Here is a 25,030-nt window from a genome sequence, read left to right as displayed (position 1 = left end):
AAACATCAGAGTCAAGATCTGAAGAACAACACTGTCATAAGATATAGTAATAATTAATTAATCAGTGCTGGAAATCAGCATGCACTTAGAGATAAGTGACAAGACTTCCCTTTCTTCTACCAAAAAAGATATTTAGATATGCCTTAGAGGCACATCATGCAGTAACTCCATACCCACACCCTGTACCACTACCATCAACCCTCCTCCAAAAAAAATTTTCATGACTAAGCTGTTAAAAAGTTCTTGCACTGAAGAACACAAAGTGTTTTCCACCTTGCTACACCAGACAAAACAACAAAAACCTAACAACATTCAAGACTGGTCAAAATTCAGCTAGCAATATCTCCAACTGACAATCCATGCAATAGCAGGCATTTCATTTTTATTTTATTTCTCTGCAGGACTTCTGCAGAGAAAGACAAATTTTTGGTGGAACATAGAAACATAAAATTTGAAAAATACACACTGACCTAGGATCTGAAGTCTAGGATCTGAAGTCTACACAGGACTCTAACCATTTTGGCAAATAGGGTGAGATTGAGCTTCCAGGTAGCCATATTTCACTTGTTCAACATTATACCTTATAACACTATCTCAAAGAGGCAGACAGCCAAAGTTTGTGATAAAGTACTTTTACTTTTCACCTGAAGCTCATCACACAATAGTCTTCCCTAGTTCTCAATTTACATCTCTACAAAAATAAAAAAACTCTGAACAGAAGAAACAAGGCAAAGTATGATAGGCTGGACAATGCATTACAAACAACACATTAAAAACAAACTTGCAAAGGATAAAAAAATTACAGTGATACTGAAGCTACATGTCCAATGCCCTTTATAATTCAGCTTTCTGAATAATTTCAATCCATCAAAGTTTAAAAAAATATGAAACATTACCAATCTGAAATAAAAATGAGAAGTTTTCAAACTAAAGGATTTTCTGAAATTAAGAAATCTCTTCATCACCAGAAAAATATTCACCATGATGGCTCAGATCAGTACTGACAGAACTATTTTGTCTTTTGTGTGGTTTTCAACAGACAATTTTAACATATTAACCTTTCCACAGCATAATGTCCAGGAATTTACTTTTTGTTACACTAAAGCTCTTATTTAAATTAGGCTTCATGTAATCCCTGAAGCCTAATTTAAATAAAGGTATCACAGGCCAGCATACAATCACTCACATATATGTATATTAAATGTTCCTTTAATAATTATTTAACACAATAATTTATTAATATATTACCCAATTGATTTTGCATCTATTATCATTGCTACCTAATACTGGCATTTTACATAGTTTTCCATCTTTTGCTGCAGTAAGTTTGAAGAATAAGCCTAAAAGAAGCATTTTGCTGTATTAAATATGTGTATCTTTTCCTAAACAGCAACTAAGTGCTTTAACTTAATTCACATATACAAGCCTCTCACACAATTTTATTTTTACATAGTCTTAAACCTCAACTACACTATACTTTTAGCTTTTTTTACTCACTGTAAAAAAAAAGCTATGTAGACAAGTGCCTGGGCAAAAACATTTATGTAAAAATAGCAGATAAATATATATAAAATGTATATTCAGCAATATATATAAAAAAATACAGAATTAGGCACAAAAGAACATATGGCAATGAGAAAATGGGGGATGGGAGGGACAGCATGGGGGAAGTGTCAACAAGCATTCTGAATGCTGTGGAATTGCCCAGAAAAAAGTTTTTAGCAGTAGGGCAATTAAACATGACAAAAGCTCTTTATTACTTATTGGCAAAAGCATCTCTTGTACAATGAAAGCTGAATTGGTGTCATTCATTAAAAAATGAAGCTCACCTTCTTAAAGTAAAATTTCTGCTGAAAGATTTAACAGTGGATTTTGGAAGACAGAAGAAATTAATATGTCAACTGCTGAATGCAAAGAGAATATGTACTTTTTCTACTTTTGCTTATCCATTCAGTAATTTCCTGTTCCATTAATGAAGTGTGTATCATACACTAAATATGCATGCACATAGACAAGTGAACTTTCCAAGACATTCATGGAACAAATTAAATTTAGCTTTTAGGAGAGTTATTGAGAGATTCTGGCACTGTATGAAACCTCTCTTAACTATAGTCTCTTATTTGTCATTTTAAATGGTACTTCTCAGCTGAAGACACATCATTAAATTGCACTTGGGAATAGAAAACCATATTTACAACACAGGAACACAACTTGTTCAGAGTCATTGAAAGGCGAACTTAACACTTAAAACAACAATCTCATCCTCTAACAAATTTTATTAGCAGAATCAGCGGCCATAAAGGTTAAAAGCCAAGTCAAGAGGAGCCAGGTACTAGAGGAATAACATGGTCTTTTGGTAGAAATAAGAGTCTATGCCTAAGCACCAACAACCTGAGAGATCCTTCCCCATATATCACTTTAAAACAAAATTGATGAAACCTAGGGGACAGGCCAAGGAGGAGACCTCACAAGCTGACTAATAACTACTGCTGAAACTGCTCTTAAACTGGAGACTTACTAGCAAGTAACTATTTCATGAGGTAGTTTGGCTTTCACTGGACTTGAAAATCCTGATCCAATTCAAACATTTTGCTGTTAACATTTTAACAAATATAAATATACACTGAAAACAGCAGGCTACAATATTTACTTTGGGAGAAAAAGTTTTAAGAAGCACTGGAAGAATGACTAAAACACGGTGTTAGTTCATTTACAAATCAAATTATAGCTGCAAACACATAGCTTAAAAAAATAAACTCAAAAATTTAGAAACCTAGTCCTGAATCACAGAAACATTTAGAATGGAGAAGACCTTTAAGATTGAGCCCAACCATTAACCCTGCACTGCCAAGTTCCACTGAGTACAGGAATGGTTCTATTCAATTCAGACTACCATAAAAACCCACGTTCTGTAACAACCATAGCACAGACCTAAGTCCTGTGCATCTCTCCACCAAGGAGATGAAGAATTCAGTTTCCATGTGACATCAGGCAACTGTATCTAAACAAGATGTCATCTTTACTAATGATATTCAAAGCATTATTCTCACATCCAACTAGGATTCTACAATTTAAATATAATTGACACATAAGCCACATCCCTGTTGCACAGAGTTCCTTCAATTCAGCATAAATCAACTCGTTGAAATTGAATGGTTACAGGTTGACAAAGCCTTTAAATGGTCATAATCTGAGCAACCTGGGTCCTGGCATTTTCAGTGAGAAACTCCTATTTTATTAAACAAAGAAATAGGAACTTATATCAAAAAGCAACAAAATAAACGGCAGTATACACAAGGCATGTTGTAAGTCCAAGTCATTCAAGCTGTGAATATTCAATGAAACCAAGCAGTTTTTGCAGAAAAACTGTTCTTCAAGTTCAGCATAACTCCTAGCAAAGAATGAATAGCTTATATCTGATAATAACTGTTTTTGAAAACATACTTTACTAAAATTTCCTCCTAGAGGAGCTTTTCTCAGCATTTTTAAAAAATAAATACATAAATATGACCTAAGAGTTCTGAGACATTTATTTTAGATGCATAATTTTTCTGTATAATAAACTTCTTTCATAAGCACACAATCTCCCAATACAGAAATGTAACTATGCGGGTACAGGCAAAAAAATTTGGATACAATAAAGTTGCTTCCACCCATTAGTTCCTGAAAAGAAGGGGGGAAAAAAAACTCCTGCATATCAGCAGTAGTGAAATAATATATAAACATACTTCCTGCAGAAATCACTCTGCATCACAACTGCCAGTACATACCAACAACCAAGTTAAAAAAAAAAAAAAAAAAAAAGGATTGTTCAGTTTGTACATACTAAAGACAAGAAGCTTAATAGCAGTAGAATTCAGTGCTGTTCATGTAGAAACCAATTCTTGTTTTCCCTTGGCTAAATATATGTAATTTAATATTATCAGCTAGTAGAACATAGGACACATATCCAGACAGGAAATAAGTGACTAAGAGAAAGGCAATGCAATTGCAGATACCTAATTTACAGTTGTGGATTATGACCAGACAGAAATATTAAAATGTTGCACTGGCTACGGAATACAATCATCTGCCTCAATCAACCAGCAACAAACTGCAGACAATCAGAAATTGCATAATAGAGACCCCTGTGGTTTCATTTCTCAAACTTCTTTTCTTAAAAAAAGTTTTCCTGGACGTACCCTACTCTGATGTAAGTGATAGAATGCAGAAAGAGAGATGTTGTCTGATCCAGTGACCTCTCCCAGGCTCCGAAAAGCAAATATACAGGACCTTTGCTTTAGCATGTAAATCTCCAAAAATTCAACTTCTGAAGTTTTAAACTTTTGAACTTTAAAAATCTAGAATTCAAAATGTTTGAAGAACAAGAAAAGGAGATACTGCACTCAAAAATACAACAAAAACACATAGAATATGAAGTTGTCTGAAGTCCACATTTGTTAACTTTGAAGGTTAGGTTACATGGTCAGTGTTAATTACACTTTTGTTAATAGAGTATTTTATCACAGACATGAGTCATGTACATATGAAAATCTTGACCAACCAATATTAGAACTATCTTACACTACAAAATCTATTGCTTAAGAGGAGTTTGAGCTTAAATAAATAAACATAGCAAAACAAAGAATACTTCAATACAGCTTTTAATTGGCACATCTGCACAAAGGCTGTGCCTGTTTCAAAATGCACTGAGCACTGAGTTTTGTAAGCAACTATGATAACATATTTACAGTATGGTATAGTGGCTGTTCAGTGTTGCAGTCTAACATGAATGCACTTAATTTAGTCCTTAAAAATATGCAAAAATACCACAAGCAAGAGTGAAATCCAACTGAAGTAGAACAGTGAGTTACCACAGCACAGCAATGCAGACAGATGTTACCCAAATTAATAATAATAGCCACATTTTATTTCTCCCATCCTGAGATTTTTTATTTTTGTAAGTTTCTAAATCTGCATATCTGTATAAATATGTAAAGTATACAGTATTATTAAATTACAATACTTTCCAATCACATGTAAATGTACTTCTTAAAATCTTTCCAATTATTATTAATTGTAATCAATTTGCAAACTTCAGAAGTAAATTACCTAAGTTTAAGCATCATTAATTTTAACTAATAACCAATTTTACTTAATATGTTAGCAAAAATGGCACATCTATGACACATCTATGCTTACTGCCCAAGTTAAATACAGCACTTTAAATATTATTAGTTCATATGCCTCAGTGCTAAGTATTCTATTAATACAAAGAATTACCTACTGAAGTCACTCCTAACATTCCCTGCTAATTAAGTAAAAACAAGATCAACAGTATCATTCAAAGCTCGAGGAGTCTGGTGAGCTCAGCTGCAAAATGATTTTGGAATGTTTCTACTGATCTATCTTAAACACACAAATGTGAACAATGAAATGTGGCAGCTGTAACAAGAAAAACTGCCAATTCTTCTTCTCTTTGACAAGCCAATTTTCATAAAACTTTCATCAACATCTTTCACTTTTTATCTACATCCTTTAAAATTTTTACCTTTTTTGTATGTGGATTCCAGCAATGAGTTCATGGCATGAGCCTCTCCATACACATAACTCTTCCTACAACTTCCATTAAGCAATCCTCCATCTTGAACAGCCTAAGCCTTACAAAGTTCAGCAAAAACGTAACTCCTTTACAAAGGAAACAACTTTTCCAGTTTTTAAAGAGAAGGGAATTTTTTTCCTTGCATTTAAATTCTGCAGAATAAACAACTCAGCTATGAATTTACTGAACATACAGCACTGAAAGGTAAAATAATTATTTATGTACAATCATTTGCAATGTGTCTTACTAATGTCTTCAAAACCATTAGCAATGTCAGAATCAACAATACTTATTTGAAGATCCTGGTTTCAGCTCTAGTTTCTCAGAATCCTGTTACCAAATTGTATTTCAGCTTATTTAGAGCCTTTTTAGTCAACACAAGAAAAATTAACTTATGGAACTTTATGAGAAGATTATGCTCTCCAAAGAAATCAGAATCAAGCAAGAGTATGGCAGAAAATAAGAATAGACTTTGACCATATTTTCAAAAAAAGCTAAAGGAAAACTAGCAGTAATTTAAGCAGTAGTAAAAGGCCTGTGGTTCTGAGAACACAACTTTAATATACTCATGTCAGCTGGTGTTAAAAACGTCAGAAACTTATACATGTAGCATAAAAAAAATAACTTCTTAAGCTTAGATATTTGCTGATCTTGTACTTTACAAGCTGTTCTCTCTTGCTACAAATTATAATCTAGTGGATGAGATCCTTCCCTTAATGTTTACAGAATAATATTCTACCATACTATCCAACCTAGCTCAGGAACAAAAATAAATTTTTTATATTTAATATAAACACTTAACACTTAAATATAATTCCTCAACAATTACAGTAATCAAATTTGTCCAAAACAGGGTTCAGAATTAAGAGGTAAGAGTCATCTTGATCCAAGTCTAGATTTCTGCTCTTTTACAGTCTTAAGACTGCTCTTCTACAAAAGACACAGAAAGTACCTAAAACAGTAACTTCACCTGAAGTGACTGCTAATGTAACATGCTGTCACCTACACAGTCTGGAGGATGGATACAGAAGACAAAACTGTTTAGAAAATGCCCAAGGATCAGGCCTTGTATTTTGAGCCATGTCCAAGATGCAAGCCTTTTTAAGAGAATTACCAGTGGTTTAAATTATCAGTAAGAATGCAAATCAAACCTTTGTTCACCAATTTCACAAGTTTCTTTCACAAAAAAATAGGAGAGGATTCATCTGCAGGACTGTATAGGGCAGAGAAACAATTCCTCTTTCATGCCTTTCACTAGTAGAGAAGTTTAGAGCAAGAGTATTCATAAAAGCATTAAAGTACTACAGTATTCTCACTGAACTGCAGTTGAATACAAAAAAAAAAAAAAATCACCACTAAAGGAGCTGTTCCCGTGATAAAAAGGCAGGACGTTCATTTTCAAAAAACCATCTTCAGTCTCACCCATAACGACACAGCCCTCAGTTCCACCAAAACACCTCCCTTCCAAGAAAAGGTAGTTTTTTATACATCTTAGGCATTTTGGTTTAGGATAATATTTCTGTAGCAGAGAAATAAACAAGGCTGTGATTGACAGATTTTGTTCAAAGTTTAGGCCTGCCAAGGCACTGCTATTGATAACAGGTTTTTTGACTGTGTACACTTTCACCAAAAAAAGGCTCAGAGGATATTACAAAGACAAACCATCTCTTTCTTCTGTTCTCCTAGCTATCTACTTAGAAAAATATCACAGAATCAGATATTGAAAATATCACAGTCGAAACCAGAATAGGTTTCTATATTCTCCAGAAAACAATGGCCAAATATCATCATACAACGACACTTCCCAACCCTAAGAATGAAAGGGTAAGAACAAGTATTTGTTTTACACAGGCAGATATCTACAACATGTCTCATTTACAAGGGACTTAATAAATGATCACAGAGTCCCTGAAGCCCTAGAAAATTTGGGAAAGATTCATCACCTTGGTTACAGCAAAAAAAAATTGTTTAATTGACTAAAGTTTTAAATTCTTCTGAAGAGAAAAAGTAATAGCAGAACTGAAGCAAAAGAAGGACATCAATTCAGATAGAAAGAATACATGAACTCATTTGGCTTCAGGAGATGGTTACAGAAAAATTAACACACAGGTTTCAATTTCACATCTAACTACTTCTGAGTTTACAATCTGAACTTGTAAACTGTGCAAGCCTGGAAAAGTACTTCCTGGTTCACGGTGAACAAGATAGCTATGGGAGGATATATTCAGAAGCTGAACAGAGGATTTATGCTACTCCACAGGGTTTTTTGTGCTACTTCAAAAAGGCAGGCAGAATGAAATTTGAATACCATACCAAGAAAGTGTTTAAAAAATAGAACATCCAAACAAACCAGCCCCCTTTTTACAGACTGCTATAGAGAACGACTTGAATTACAGCACTGCATTCAGATTGTGGGGTTTTGTTTGTTTGGGATTATTTTTCCACCAACCTTCTTTACATATTACAGAATTTATGTGAGACTTTTAATAACAGGCATCTGATACTACAGGAGCCAGACCACTACTTTGACCACTACTGCTAATGAGATTCTCTCTTGAGTAGTCATTTATGGTTATTGATGCTAAAAAAACCAAAGAGAAAAACCCCACCCACACCCAAAAAACTCCCACATACAACAAATAAACTCTCAAGAGTAAAACCCAAACCCAAAATCACCTCAAATTGGGTAGAAATAAAAACAAAATGGGAAGCAACGTATCTGTTAAATACATCAAAATTCTATCCCATACATCAATTTAATGGCTCAAAACACGCTTTTCCATTCTCAGAATTTTTAAGGAAGAAGTTCTACGTAGGGGCTGCTTAGACAAGCTTTCATATTTATTCATCTGAAATCTCAAAATTATAATTCTTATTTCATTTTTTTTCCTTTACCTCTTTTTTCCTTTGATAAAATAATTTTGCGTTTAATTTCCTGGAACTTAAAAGTTTATCTAAAAATCTATGGAAAATTTGGTAATATTTAGGATTTGGTCCTGTCTTAATGTCCACTGCTGACACCCAAACCCTCCTGCACACAACTCCCTTCCACAGTCGTTTCTTGCTCAAGTAAAATAAACTGATGAAGCACTAATTAATATCCAAGACTGAAAAGGACAGCAAGAAAATGAAAACAAGAAGGACCTCTTTCAGAACCAGAAGGAAGTAAGAAGAACAGGGAAGAGAGACAAATGTTCTGGGGTTCCAAAATGGCTATGGCTACACTGCATTTCTAACTTACTCTAAAGCGCAAACTCTCTTCACTTTTGGTTACAGAACTGCCAGTGCAAGTGGTTTTCTTCTGCTGCCACTCCTCCACTCAATACCACACTGTGTCTACAACTGTGCAATCACATGACTGATCAGTAAACTGCTCCAAGGAAAAACTACTTTATTGTGTCAGAATAGTTTAATGCTGCATTAACTTATTCTGCAAGTCTATGAGCACTCCAACAGAAGAGTGTAGCAGAAACATGTGGATTTGGAAGTTTTTATGCTTGTGCTAAAGATTTAGGATGAGATACAGAGCTACCCATTCTGGCAAGAGCTGTCACCAAAGCACCCTTATAGTAACATAAAATTGCACCCTGAATCCCAATCTCTTACTAATAAATTAAAATGGAAAGAGTCTGCTATTAATATCAGTGATTACACTGGTAACCCCATGAATACAGAAAATCAGGCACAGTAGAACAGTGAGCCAGGCAACTGACTGGAAAGTGCAGCAATCCTCTGATACCATGAATTAATTCCTCCACATTTCTAAGGCAAGAGAAAAAAAAAAAAAAAGAGAGAAAAAACCCACCAAAAAATTAACAGTACAGTAGAAAAAGAAAAAGCAAGATCTCTGAAATGAGCTTTCCAAGGGAACTCAATGTACATTCAACTTACAGAAGCATCAACTGCAATAGAAGGTATTTTAGTGTGTGCCAATTAATGAATAAACCTTTCTATCTAGCATCACCAGAACAATGATTCAAGAACAGCCACAATCACTTTGTTCTGATATTCTATCACTGTGATCTCAAAACGAAGGAGCAAAGTGAAGCTTCCTGCTTTAACAGTGAACCAGAACACTCTTCCTGAATCCACACTGTATTATGAAACTGGCACAGTGGTGTTTCCTGTAACATCCACACTTGCAGATCACCACGTGTAAAGAAGTTGATGTCACACAGGAACCGGGCTGTTTACATTTGCCTGGCAGCTGAGATTCCTTACTTTAAGGGTAGCTGTACAAGACAACTGTGATTTTTCACCCCATCACCCACCAACAATTTTGTGTGCAGACATCTGAAAGTTGCCTGTTGATTGAGGGATTATTCTTCTCAGACACCCAAGGTTTGTAGGAAATACAAAGTCACTATTTCTAATACAAGCCAACAGTTTACCCCTCTGTAGCATAATGGATTCTTGTTTTGGTGTGGTCCCCTTGTAAACAGGAAATGAGTCCAAGTATAAATTATAGATTTCTCCTTTGAAAGGGCATCACTTACCAGTAACTACCATGCTGCTCATGTTAGAGTTCGGGCTACTGAGTACACTGCCTGAAAGAAGTTCGTCAGATCCTCTCTAAAAAGAAAGAGACAGTAAGAGATTTTTTTTCCTCTATTTTGTGATTTTTAAAGATGTACTTCCTCTTTTCAGATAAGTGCAACAATTTCAAATCTAAGTAAAGCGGAATATTGACATGGCAATCTGAAATGAGAGCAGCTTAAACACAGTTGTTTAACCCACCACTGAAATAAAGCCATCTCTGGATACAATGAGAACTGCTGAACAATAATTTTGTCCAGTATTTCAAATTAAAATATAATTAAATAAATTTATTCAGCTTCAATAACATTTAAATTAATTTAAGTTTCAATATTTTAATACACATATATATTAAACTATTGTATCTAGCTGAAACTACAAGGGAAATCTACGCAAAGAGAAATATGGCGTTTAGGTCAATTTTAACACCCCTATTTAAAAACAAGATTTAATGATCCCAGGAAATAAAATCAGTTTTCACTTTGGAGTCATTCATTTTTTTCTGCAAAACACAACTTAGGGAATTCCATCTTCATTGTAGTTCTTAAAACATGACACATATCAATTAATGAATGACTTAAGAGTGGGCTGCAAAAATCAGAAGAGGGCTTATATGAAAACCATACAAGATAACCCTTTCCACAAATGGTAAGATGGGCACTTGGTGCAGCTGAATAGGCACTACTTTTCACACCTTGTCATTTCTTTTTTTCTTTCATGCCCCAATCCTCTTCACCCTCAAGACTTCATCTCTCAAAAAGCCTACAAAATCTTTATGCGATCTTTCAATAAACAAAATATTTAAACCATCCTTTGAATATTATCTTCAATTTCTTCTAAGTTCTTTCCCACTTCAGAAGTATTTCTCCAGCACCCATAAGACTAATTCAGGTCACTGCAAAAATGGTAATGAGGAAAAAAACCCCGGTTTATAACATCCTTATTAAAATAAATGGGTTTAATTCTGTTGTGGACACTAAAAGAGAACCAAGAATAGTTAATGAATATGTTTTACAGGGCACTTCAATACTTACAATAAATTAATCTGAGACTATTACCTTCATAGACAGCATAGTTGAAAGAATTATAAAAACCCTTACCATTTTCTCATACTGCACTATATTTGTGTCCACACATGTTAAAGTTTAAATACATGTCCACACCTATAAGCCGTAAAAGTTTACTTGGTTTTCAACATCAGCTCTGAAGAATCTCTATGCAGTTTATTGAATGCTCTAAGCTTGTAATGGGAACATAGCAAGTAACAAAGCCGTGCCTATCAAATCAGCAAGAGTTCCCTGAAGATTGCATCATGCCTAATACCAAGATGAGACAGAACCATGAGAAGGACTATGTCTTGTCCTTTTCAATGTAAGGATGAATTTCTAATCAGATATAACCAAGAAAAAATTAGCTAGATAGAACTGAGAAACAACTTATAGGTAAGTTATAGAAATCCTCTCTTTTTCTAACTACACACTACTACTGATGTAATATGCAGGTACACTCAGTGTAAGATGAAACATAAACATTCTTTCCCTTTCATGTTCTACTTTTTCTAACATAACATTGACAGGGGTAGAATGCTGCAAAGTTGAAGATTACTAGCAGCATTAAGTTACTCAGTGGTAAGTGCAGTTTTTTCTGCTTGCAATACCCATCTAACTTTTCTTGGGAGCCCCTGTCTGCAGCCTGGCCAGCTCAGCTGCATAGCTGAGCTATTCAGAAGTAGGAGCAGACACTGAATCTGTTCATAGTTCAGCTGATTGAGATCATTCAGCATTGTTTTTCCCCCCTTAATACAACAGGCATGAATTTGCAACAGTACAGCAATTACTACATAAATAGCTGAAGCAACCCCAGTACCAAATGAATGCTCTTCCCAAAACCTGCAGGAACTTTGCAACTCTGAAATATCTCAAATTTGAGTAGCCTTCAGCTTCAGGAAGTTACTTACAACAGCAACTGCTGAATGATAGAGTGCAAGAATGATTATAGAAACTTCTGGTCCCTAGTAAATCAGGCTTTCAAAAAAACTGTTAATTTCTTAATCCACAGCACAAAAATCCAAAAAGAGCACTAATTACTAAACAGAGTAGATATTCAGTTACTGTATTTCTGTTTTGTGAACAGTTTTCTCTTCATTCACAAACATAATTTTACATTTCATTAATACCTTTTCAGTCAATCACAAGATTTTGTCATTACCCCTGAAAGATTTAATATTTTTGCTTCAGAAGAACAATGAAATGTGAATTTCTTGCACTGGTCTGTATCATAAAGTCTACACTTGTCTTATCTGCATAAATTAGTGTTCAAAAGTCTGATTCGCATATGTACAGGTTCATACATGAAATGTTCTTCCAACTCCCCCATGAAATCACAAATGTATAGCAAACCTATTAACTCACTCCCATACATATTTCCCAAGCTTTTGGTCAAACACTAAGATCTCTCTTACCCTGTGTGTAATGATCATATAGATATACATGGTTATTTTCCCTAATTGGTTCTTAAGCAGCCTAGATCCTTTTGTACTTCAGTTCCATATGTAACTTTAAAACCAGCTCTGCAGCATGACGGACTTGGATACACTTGTAATTTACCACTTGGAAGTGGTAAATTCTAAAATCAAAAGCAGTACCTGCCTGGTTATTATGATTTACTTCAAAAGGGTTATCTGAAGGTCTTGGCTGTCTAGTAAAGAAATTTCATATAAGCATCTCGAGTAAGCCAATGTGTGCTATTAGACAGGCACTACTGCATAACACAGTCCCTCCCAAATTACATAGACATGAATACTTATTTTACTTCCATTTATTCAGTAGAGATAAGTCTTTATTTGAGTTGTGGTTTGGGGTGCTTGGTTTTGGTTTTATGTGCATATTCTTTTAGAGGGTGCTTAGCCAAAAAGGACAGACACCATGCTCTGCCAAAAAGGACAGACACCATGCTCCATGAGCAAAGCTCTTCATCACTCTGCTAGGTCACACATGAATTTCAAAATCGTAACCGACTTTCCAAGCATCTCAAATATTTAATTAGTCTCAAGCACAGAAATTCTGCTAGATGAATGTTACAAGCCTTTAAACTAAATTATGTAATTGTATTGAGTGTTTCAGAGCTAAGGAAACCAAACTCAGATCTTTGAAGAGCACACAGAATCAGACTCAAAGAAGGAAGATCCAACAGCAATGTTCATGTTTCCCTGTCTGTGCAAACCGTTGTGCTCTAAAGAATCAATGCAAGTTTGAGACTGTAAAATAGTGAAGATCACAAATACAGAGATGGCAAAAACATTCTCATCTAAGTTAAAATAACAAACATAAAAAAATAAAAAACCACCACAATGATTGTATTTCACAATAAACTGCAAAGGAAAGTTATACTGTAATAGCAACACAGTAGAGACTAACTGAATATCCGTTTTAGCATGAGGCAAGGAGATTATTAAGCACAATAGAAGAAGTACAAACTGCTATTATACTATTAATACCTCATCTTCTGACATCTAGGCCTCAACAGCACAAGTCTTCAATGCCATATTTCTATTCCTACCAATGTCAATAAGATTAATCTACATACATCTTCCACAAAAACTACCAACTAACTGCTCAGATCAGAGCTGTCTAGATCATTTCTTTATGAAACCACCATCTATCAAAATATGAGTATACAAAATAAACAAGGGAATTTCCAGGCTAACAACTTGCAGTGAGTGAACCCTGAATTTGTCACAGTCAATACTGCCCTTCCACTTCAGCCCATGTTATCATCCCCATGACCCCACAAGAGCATTTCCATGCATGGTGGGAAAACATGATGTTTAATGCATGGCTTCAATCAATGAATTTATGTAAAACTGACATATAGGAGTACTTTCTAAAAAGACAATATACCAAATCAGACTTTTAGTGCATATTTAAGTGAAAATTCAAAATTATATATACAAAAATTATTTTACATACTGTAAATTAAAGACATCACTTTGATATTTTAGCTGATTTCCCTAAGAGAATACTTATTCCTTACACAGTCATTTCTACAATTTATAAAATCAATTAAACAAAGAGAAAGAAGAAACCCCTAGTTCAGCAAATGAATGCCCTAGGTCCCTGCTTTAAATTATAGCTAACTCAAAATCCTTTACTACTACTAAAGCTGGATTTACATTGCAGAATTTCAGGTTCCCCCCCCCCCCCCATAAAAGACTATTATAAAACTTCATGCTATCATGGGTTTTATTATGTAGCTATATAATTTCAGGAAGTCATTACAGTCATACTATGCTTCCAAACTAATCAAAAATATACTATTTAGAAGTCTTTGCAAACTATTTTCCTCATATTCCAGATCAGGCTTATATACTTAACACATTCCCCAGATTTTATTACATCCAAGGGTTTAGTTTTTGATGCACCAAAATACTCTTTGACAACTGTTTACATCAGAGATATACTGGCCTTTTTCCCAATAATTCGGGCTATGAAGACTCTGATCAGAAGTTACGGCTAAACCTAACCTATTGTAACCAGCATATTACAGAGAGCTTATTAGAAGCATGTGTAGAAGTACAACAATACTCCTGGAAACAGTAAACAAGTGACTCCTAGAAACTGTTAGCTTTTGTTAAAAAGTCAACAGCATCATCTAAAAAAAATTCTTAAACTCACACTAGAAAATATAAGGATGACACTCAAAGACATTGAAAAATAAATTTTTTACAAATACTCTCATTTGTGGTATTTATATTTGCTGGTATTACAAGCCTCTCTCAAAACCAGGATGATTCTGCCCTTCCCATTTATTTCCCTCTCTGTGCCCTTCCCCCAAAATGAAAGAGAAGTTAGAGAACTTCAGCTGCACTGCACATTTACCACAGTCATTCTCAGCCTACAGGCGTGAATCTCCCAAGGGATATGACAAGCCAGGAGACAGATCTCATGGTTTAAGGAAATCCAACAGCATTGTAAAACACTTTTTTTCTAACAACATCTGGGAACAATTTAAAAGAAAGCGCCAGAATTTGGTATGGGAGAGGAATAAGCACATGACAGTTTCAACCCAGACATTAAAACATTCTCCTCTAACAGTTACACGTTGTAAACACTCTGCTCCAATATCTGAAGTAACTTTGGGGACTGGCAGTTCAAAACAACACATTTTAAACCCCCAAACACAGCATTTATAAGCTTTGTTCAGTTTACATGTGATGGATTAGAATTCAAAAGAAGCTTCATTTCTAACATGATAAATTTTTATATGAAACACTGCATAAATATACCCTCACATAATCTTTCATCAAAAAAAAACACTTGGTCTGCCTTATGCTCTGATTACACACGTAACTGTCAAAACACATAATCCAACCTATCCTAAGGAATTTGTTACATCTCTCATATGTACCGGATCACAGAAGGCCCATGCAGGACAGGATATATACTAAAAGGAAACTCCATGCAGATTCATAAGTATTTTACAAAACATACAGCTTAACAATATTACTTCACCAGAAGTACATGCATGGAGTACACCTACTTGAATCATTTTAAAGAATGCACCATTTAACTATATTGGCATGAAATAAGTTAAGGTCATGAACTCCATGTGTGCTTAGCAATTCACTTATAACATGACTTGCTTTTTGTTCAGTATTAACTGTATACATAGGACCACCTTTACATACTTACTCTCTCTATATGTTCTTTTTTACCCTATTTCCATTACTTTCAGATTCTCCTCAGCCAAGCATATATTGTTTATATAGCCTATCAACTATGCCATTTTAACACTCTCAATTTTTCAGTAAGAAAGGAGCTAGGAGAAAATTAATAAAACATTACTAAAACCACATAAATTTTGTGGAAATTGAGAGAGAGCTATAAAGGGAATGTGAAAAGTCCTTATGATTGACAGGAGACAAAACTCAATTACCTTAAAAAATCTCCAGCTTCCCAAAACACAGTGATGAAAAAAAACAAATTTCTCAAAGCACCAGAAGGTCAAGATGGACTATTAAACCAAGAAGCCAAAGAACAAAGAATGAAATCTTAACTTGCACCACGTCACACAGCCTCATTTGGAAATTTCCAAACTTTCAATTGTAATGAAAGACTGTAGGCAAAAATCTCTTTTAATAACAGTCAATGCTTCAAACACTCAAGAGAAGAACACCAACAAAATAATTTATTCCAGCATTTCAGATTTTCGATTCTACTTTTACCAGAAAAGAAAGTACTACTCTCAAACATTACCGGTAGTAAATCAGAATAGGTGAGAACAACTCACTAGAGCTACCACTTGGATGTTTCCTTTGCCTTCCAGACAGAGAACCATGGCAGCTGGATGTATAGATTTGCTCCTTCAGTAGCAGTTCATACACTCAAAATGCAATCCACATGAAAGGTATTTTCTACTCAATTATCTGCTATTTTTCACTAATAAATCAAAAGTGCTAGTGCTATTTTGTCTGTAACTCAATACTTGTGTCACCCATTTACAGAAAAACTGATTTTATGAAAAGCTAAACGTGGCTACATGTACTTGTAGCTGTAAAAAATAACCAACCCCCTAAATCCAACATGACAGTCCCATTAACAGCTTGTGAAACCACAACCTCATTTGAATCAACTACCACCAAAAGCAAGAATCCTACCTTCTCCCTGACCCCAGCAACTTGTTCCTACTCAGTCATCCTAATTCTGTATTGCTACAAGCACTTACGCAACTACATGCTTTGGTACAAATCTTGAGTAAAAAGACTATTGTGCCAGGCTAGCTTCATCCTGGTTAAGTTCCTAAGAAGTTTGTAAATTGGCTACCTAAACATCTGTTGCATAAGTATTACAGTGACAGAAAAATGGAATGCAGCTTGATTTGCTTGAAAATGAAAACAGGGCCCAAAGCTCTAGGAAATGGGAAGGGTATTTGCATATGGTATTAGTGCATGTTTTCAGAGATGGTGCAGGTGATTGTGTTTCTCTTTGTATAACTCCTCAATTAAGATGCAAACCTAAGTCTTCTGCTACAAATGAAAACTACAAGATTTCAAATTAGTGGAAGATATTAAAACTTATCAAACAGGTATACTAAAACTTCCTTACATACAGTGAGAATACTACAGAGAATAAACTAAGTTTCAACATGTTTCCTTTCCATTTTCAGCTTTCCTTACTTCTATACATATATTACAGTGGCAGAATGGGCATTACAAAAAAAAGTACAAATAAAAAAAGAACTGGAGTCAGCTGTTCCAAGAATAAATATGAAAGCCATTTCAAATAAGGTCAATTTATAGAAGTTACTGTTATCAGATATCTTTACTGTTAACAGATATCTTTCATTGTAAGAAGTTATTTTTTGTCATTATGGACATGTTCCCCATACCATTGCTGCAAGGCAAATCCAGATGCCAGTTCTAAACTTTTGAACATGGTTAGACTTCAGCCTTACTTCACTGCTATTATGCACCACACATCTTTTTTGCTGTTTACTGCTGCTACCACAACTAAGTATTATTGAAGACAAAGGATGTCTAAAAACATTATCATAGGTAACACAAGATTTAAAATACCTATAATTAACAAACAACCATTTTTTCTCTTATCACTGTGTCTTTGTCTAGTCTACCAGCAATTATATTAGACATGCAAGGTTAGCCCAAAACTCTAATCCTAACATTTTAAATACAACAGACTATCACATGGCATTTGTCTGCATGAATAAACAATTTTTTTATCCTACCACTCCCTTTTTTAAGTAGCCAAAATTACAACAGTGAAGGCAAAAAACTTGAGAGAGTATAAAACTGAAAGGAACAGGCTTGTGAAATAAGTTTAGACTAAATTTTAGAAGTAGGAGTTTATCTTCTGACAACTTGCTAGAATCTGACTTTCAATTCTATTTTCATTATATCATGTACAGTTGAAACAAAACATCACAGCACATCTACAGTATCTACTTGCTTCCACCATGAAAAACTTCTCAGTTATTACTATCAAAAAAGGTTCAGAGTATAGCTTTGTAAGGGAAAATTGTACCTCAGAACATGAGTTAAAAAACCAAAGTGGGCAAGGATTCAAGAATACTTACAGGCTGCTACTTTGTGCTCCCTCCCCCTTCTCCATCAGTTGCTTTCTCTGTCAGTTTTTAGCTACTGTACTACTATATTCCTCCATGTTAACTTTCAGCAACCAGGAAAAAGGGGAACTAGGTGATACTTTCCTGTTTGGAAAACTTAGTACAAGGACATGTTTCTTAGCATCTTCTACCCATCCCAAACATAACTGACTAAATACATACCACCAATTCCCTAATTTCTTAAGTGCACGGCAACAGCTAAAGCCCTCACCTTGGGGGTAAAAATGCCACCCTCACATCTTTAAACGTTGCAAAACTCTGTTTACAGTTATAGCTCTCCTAGCTATATGGGCTATATGGGGCTGTCCATGCTTGGCAGCTGAAGCTTTGTTTTTGGCCAGTATTCATAGCACCATCAAGAAGGGCAAAAATTTCCCAAATGCTGTGTACCAAATAACGCATCCAGGAAGAAATGACTCGTTCTGTTCTCCTGTCAGATGGAGAACACCTCAGCCACTGTGAAACACGCAATGCACATACACAAAATGAGTCACTCAATTGCTCAAGCCCTGCTTACTGCACAGCTACCCATCCCATCCTGGAGAAACATCATCCATTACACTGAAGTGGCACACACTGAAACACAGTAGGAGACATCACCCTCAATATGCACCCAAAGTTCACCTAAGTTATTCCCTACACCTGTGTGACATATATTGCTTATACCACGTTTTCATATCCCTCCAAAGATTCTTTTAATTACTCCATAGGAAAGATACATTATATATTTCATACATCCAATGGCAGAAAAAGGCTCTATCACACCAAGTGCCAAATCAGTTATCAAGATTAACAGATTGTAACGTAAAGAGAACACAAGGGAACAATTCAAACTACAGTTATTAGATGCTGGTGCTCAAAACTGTATAACCAGAGAGTAACTAAGGACCTGATGTAATAAGAACAGAGCAACTCCGATATGTTTTTTTAAAAAGAAAAAGCAAACATTTTATATAATATGATAATATTTTTGAAACTATGCACTATAGAATGTGTAAAATTTATCCAGGGAACTGATTTTTTTAACTGAAGAACTATGTAAATATTACCATTACTGGAATCCTTAACTCTCCTTTATTCAAGTATATTTTGCACAAACTGCTTATAGACAATGCAAGTTCACAAATCAGCATCAGACAGTGAGCTAAAGCTCACTCCTTCTTGCATTATTTTGCAAAATGTAATGTAAGGGGTGAACTGTGTGCAGTGACATTTCCCTGCTTCCATGAATTCTAGGAAAGTAAAACAAGACATTACAGACCAAATCAAGTATGAGTTATTTTATTTGTGTTTACAAGATGACTGGGCTGTGACATGTTCTAATGCTTTCAGAAATTAAAGCACGTTGCTCCTCTGACAGATTTGAGCTAGGAAGCGTGTTCCCACTGCACATTTTGAATTGCACAAATCCCCACATTTACTCTTTGTAAACCAAGTTCTCAAGTTGCATTCTTCATTTTTTCCACCTCCATTTTAAGTTTTATGTTTTGTATTGGTTTCTGGTGTTAATTTCTGGTGACTCAACATGTAAATCAAATGACGACTGAACCTCAGATGAACAAAAATGTTTTAAATCAAATCAAGTATATAATACAAATAAATGGTAATGGTTTCAAATGTATCCCTCATTTGTAGATAACTCTGATTATAAAACTGTTAATAAAGCATTATAAGGAAGCACTGCTTTTACTTTATACTTGCCTTGACCACATGCAGTCTCCTAAGGTACAAAGCCCTCCTTTAATTGAAAGGCAACATCCAGACTACAGTAATTAACTTCTTTTACTCTTTCATGAAGGGGATTAAAAGTGTAACTTGTGTGCTTTGCTGTTTAAGAGAACACCCAGTCATAACAGCTAATATAACTTTTAAATTTGTATCAACATGACTGATGTAGATAAAGCACATTTTCCAAGCAGAAGACACACATGTCACCATCCATTTCTCCAAGTATAACTGAATATATCACAAACATATTTTGCAAGTGATCAGCATATACACTCTAAGTGAAAAAACTCAGAAAGCATCAAGTAAAAAAATATCCTGGATAAGGTAACTTCTCACATGTAAATCCCTGCCCACATCCAATGACTATCCAGTCACAATAAAAACAGTGTTGGAAGAACATTAAAACTGCTAATGCAACTCCTTGGATTCAAAACTTACTTCTTACACATTCCCACGGCACCCCATGAAAAAGACAACTTCCAAGGGAAGACCAGATGACTGATCCTAGTTGTTTATATACACTTGATAGGCAAAGCATTCCTCAACTTGAAAACATCAGTCCATCAAGAGCAATGAATAGTCACCATAAGGACAAATGTTTCACATGTCCTTCTATAAAACATGACTGAAACTGACATTACATCACTATGCACACTGTATACCTCAATTAGACAGAAATCCCATTTTCCATTCTTAGCAGTATCTTGAGATAATTAAAGAAGCTCCAGAATACAATCCAGTTTATTCGTCCCATATTTAACAGCTTTCTTCAGAAAATCATCATTTGTACTACTTCCATGCATAGACCATTTTCTTCTAGAAACCAGACAGCAAGTCCATTTTTACAAGCAAAGAACACAACTTCTTGATACTTCTAAGCCTGTCCTTGTATTTTTTAATCACTGCCTCCAATACACCTGTCTTGCCTTCTTTCTTATATTCATAATATAACTTCTACAATCAACAGAAGAAAGCAGTTATGTAATCTGAAGCATCTTTATTTCATTGTCTGACTAGTATCTTAAAATCTGGTTCCAAAATGGCACGACCCACTTAGAACATAGTTTGTAACACTCAAATTCTCATAGATTGAAGTTGCTCACAGTAAAGTGCAAAAAGGATACTGAATCCATTTACTTCTCCTGAAGTGAGAAATGTCAGAATTTGAGATCCAAGTAACACATGGTCTACATGACACTACTACTTCACTAGAAAGAAGAAAAATTACTAAGGGCAATTTACAATTTTATATTTTTTTGCCAGGAAGCCACATACATGGAGCGCAGTTTGCTGCTGAAAGACTTGGAACATCCTCAGGTGTTCCTCCAAACTACTAAATACATTTCTAACTATTAATTAGTTAATACTTTGTCATCCTAGGCATCAGAGAAATAATCATGTCAGTTCGTATTTCTATTGTGATTAGCTCCCACAGAAGTACCTTAATAACTACACCTTACTCATGATTCAGAGAATGAGTTTAAGCTTCTCTCCAAGCCTGCATGAATATATGGAGCTGGATGGGTCCAGAATCCATGTACTGACTTCTCACAGCACTTCCTAGAAGCAAGCTTACCCAGGAACATTATACAGGTAGATCCAACAGAGCAGCTGCTGGTATTATATAAGAACTAGTCCAAATCCAGCAGGACCAATACCTAATCTGAGCAGCTGGGCCTTACTAAACAAAGCTGGGCTTAGCAAGCAGTTAGCACTGATCAGTTTCAGGTGAAAAGGGAGGTACACAGCACAAGCTACAAAGTCCCTGAACAAATGTGAAGAGCTAACTGTAGGCACTACAAAACTTCTGCTTCTGCCACTGAAATAGAATTGCTGTCATGCATTCATTAAAGTTCTCTTGTCCCATGTCGCTTTGTATAAACATTATTTCTCACTCTGCTAGTATGGAGTACTGATCTAATTCCTGGGATAGATTTGAATAAAAAAAGCAAAATAAATAGTAAATTAACAGCTATTTGGAAGCCCTTTCCTTGTTATAAAAACTGAACTTGAGAAATAAAAAGTACAGCAAAAAAACCACCCACTTCTGTGTGTATATAACAAATTCTAGTTCCCATTTTTCTGTCCTATTACAGATAGTCACTTCTTTTTTACCTTCAGTGGAAACTGTTTTAAAAAAGGAGGGGGAGGGACAGAAGAAAGTATGACTTTTACAGGCCCCATGCAACAATGCGGGAGTGTTGTTTTGAGAAAAAGTATGATAAATCAAATTTTAAAGTAAGAAGCTGACACCACTACATTAATCCAGAACCACTGTTTACAGTTCAGCACCTAGGAAAGTCCTTTGTGTAAAGGCTCCAATTTAACTCTAGGGATTCTTGTTTAATAAAGCACATACTGCTGACTAGGTATCAACTCACAACAACCAGTTAAAATCTTCCAACATGCAATTACTGATGCTCAAAGTAGTTCATTTTGTACCAGCACTCTACCCCCTTATTTGTTAAGTGCACATCCTACCTTCACACCAACTGCAACATCAGTGACAATGCTGTAAAAAAAGTAAAAAACAAGAATGTAAGTCAACAAATTTATTCTCATAAACCCAACTTCTCAATGTATTGCAGTGACAAAATAATGAGGAAACAAACAGGTAACAACTTCTCTGAGCAAGAAACTACGTTCAAAGAAGACACAGGACTGAAATACAAAAGAAACTTTAAAAAGCCACTCAACTCTCACAGCTTACAGGCCTTCAAACAGTACAAAGTTTCAAGTAAATGTTACTCTAATGCAGCATTGCCAGGAAATTTATTTAGGAAACTCGGGTTTCTGGACTACATAAGATTACAGGGTGGAAATAGAGTAATTTAAAGTAAGTATAAAACTTCTCACATACCTCTATTAACTAAACAGTTAATTCAGCAACATAGCTGAACCTTTATTTGACCTACTTTTTGAACAGTAGAAAGTAATAATTTTTTTTAAATTAGTTTTGAAAAAACACATTGACAGCTATACCTGTATGAAATTTAATGAGGTACACCTATGAAAAACACTGCAACAGGCATGTCAAGGTACATCTTTTCCTTAGAGGTTGTAACATCACCACTCGCAGTGTATACCACAGTTCTAAAAGAAACCTCAGTCCACAAACACACACACACAAAAAAAAGAATATGGGAGAGCATTCCACAATACAGTACTTATTAGTGACAGCAATTCTCAGACAGGATTTGTAACTCCTACCATTATAACCAAAACCATAAAAAGCCTTGGGAACTCTCACAGTTCAAAGGTTATATGCTTAAAGCATACGAAAGAAATGGCTTCTCCCTTTGAAGCAGAGCAAACAACCTAATAGGAGATCTGGGAGCTGAAAGCTGTTGTGTTTACACTGACGAAGGCTACAGCCAGCAGCCCCGCTTTCCAGGAGCAACAAAAAGCAGGCCTGGCGTGTAGTGCCTGCCCATCCCAGCCCTACTGTCCCATAGTGCCGACTCCTTCCAACCTTCCCTTCTTTGGTTTTTACAGCCAGTCCGCTGCGTATACAAAGGCATCTTTCCACCTGGGGAGGGGGGGAAGCCGAAGGGCTTATTAGGCACTTTCTGAAAACAAAAGAGCTCGACATCTGGCTCATGCTGGCATCGCTCCTCCCCTCCAGCCAGCTCCAAAACAAACCCGAGCCCTGCAGCGCGCCCCTCCTCACCCCCTGGCCAGAGGAGAGATGCCAAAGCGGGGGACAAGGAGGGGGCGAGAGGCTCTGGGGGCGAGGATGAGGGTAGATCGCGCTCCTTCTTTACATCGAGACGCGGCGTCTCGGGCACTACACTTAAGTAGGGGGCAGCCCAAGGCCCTCAGCGAACTGAACGGGGGATCCTACAGAGGGCCCCGCGTTACGGAGAGGCTGAGCCCCCTCCTGCCCCGCTCCCAGCCCGGGTGGGGCCTCAAGGTTCAGCCGTCCCGCGGCGGGAAGCTCATCGCTCCCCACACCCTCGGAGACGCCCGCCTTCAGCCGGCGAGCGCCCGGCACCGGGACGGGTCCCACCACCGACCGGCAGCACACAGCGCGGCAGCGCGCCGGCTCCCAGCGCCCCGGTGCCCACTCACCCGTCCATCGCCGAGCAGGACAGAGCGCGGGCAGCGGGACGGGAGCCGCGCACGGGAAGGCTGAGAGAAAATGGCGGCCTGGCCTGCACGGAAACCGCCGAGCGTTGCCGAGTGCCGGGCTCCGCTCCGCGTCCCCCTCCGCTACCGCGCATGCGCCGCCACAACGCGCATGCGCCCCGCGCGCCGGTGAAGCTTCTGCCCTCAGCTGCCCGGCCCGAGCCGGCCCTTGAGGCGGCGCGAGCCTGCCCCGCCTGGGGCGGGGGGCGGGAGCGGCGGTGCCTTCCCCTCACGGCGCCTGCGGCCCCTCACGGCCCTTCCCGGCCCCTCACGGCCCCAGCGCCGCTTCGGGAGGGCGTGGGGGGCGGTCACAGGACAGCGCCGAGGCAGCTGGGGGCGGCGGGACCTCCTCAGCCCGTCGGCATCCCCTGCCGCCCCCCGTGGGCTGAGCCGCCGGACCCCCCTTGTTTGAAGGGAGAGTTTCCGGGCTCGGTCCCGGCCCTTCGGAGGGACCCGCGCCGGGCTCCAGCCCTGTCCCCATCGCTCGCTGCCCTCGGCTACGCTGCCACTTCCCACAAAACAACCTGTTGACTGTATAACTGTTCACTAACACTACATAAAAATAATAAAGAGGAACGTACAAAAGAACTACTTCAGTGAATTGGGTCGTTTCTTCACAGAAAAAAAGTATCTCCGTGATTCTCTGTAAACTGTCACGTCAGGGTACAAAATACGTGTATCCATTTTCTCTTCATTTTTTGCCACATCTCAGTATTTCATCACAAATCTTAAAATATTTGATACATTTCTAGGTTTTCTAGAAAAGCTGTTCATAAGAAGACCCTGGTTTGCATTCAAACAAAAAATTTAAAAAAAAAATCAAATCAAAAATAAAATCAAACGAAAGATTTTATACCTATGAAAGAAAATTTGAAATTGTGATCAAAATGTTCCTGTATTATCCCAAACCCAGAAAAA

The 25,030-nt window shown here is 36.8% G+C and overlaps 1 protein-coding gene across 8 annotated transcripts in view; it reads right to left on the bottom strand.

The window, feature by feature from the left end:
* PTBP2 (polypyrimidine tract binding protein 2) overlaps positions 1-24,253 on the bottom strand; it is a 46,850-nt gene extending 22,597 nt beyond the window's left edge. For 7 of the 8 annotated variants that reach the window (XM_030279226.4, XM_030279227.4, XM_030279228.4 and 4 more), the window contains exons 1-3: positions 24,056-24,253; positions 22,466-22,496; positions 10,078-10,153 (exon numbers count right to left, since the gene is read on the bottom strand). In XM_030279226.4, coding sequence (XP_030135086.2) covers positions 10,078-10,153; positions 22,466-22,496; positions 24,056-24,207 — 259 coding nt within the window. In that variant the 5' untranslated portion in view covers positions 24,208-24,253. The remainder of the gene's footprint in view (positions 1-10,077; positions 10,154-22,465; positions 22,497-24,055) is intronic. The other variant, XM_041717790.2, reaches the window with a different exon arrangement.
* Positions 24,254-25,030: the final 777 nt, after the last annotated feature.

The sequence above is a fragment of the Taeniopygia guttata genome, chromosome 8 (assembly GCF_048771995.1).
Source record: "Taeniopygia guttata chromosome 8, bTaeGut7.mat, whole genome shotgun sequence".
In the NCBI taxonomy this organism is placed as follows: domain Eukaryota; kingdom Metazoa; phylum Chordata; class Aves; order Passeriformes; family Estrildidae; genus Taeniopygia; species Taeniopygia guttata.
This window is presented reverse-complemented; position numbering and strand designations above follow the sequence as displayed.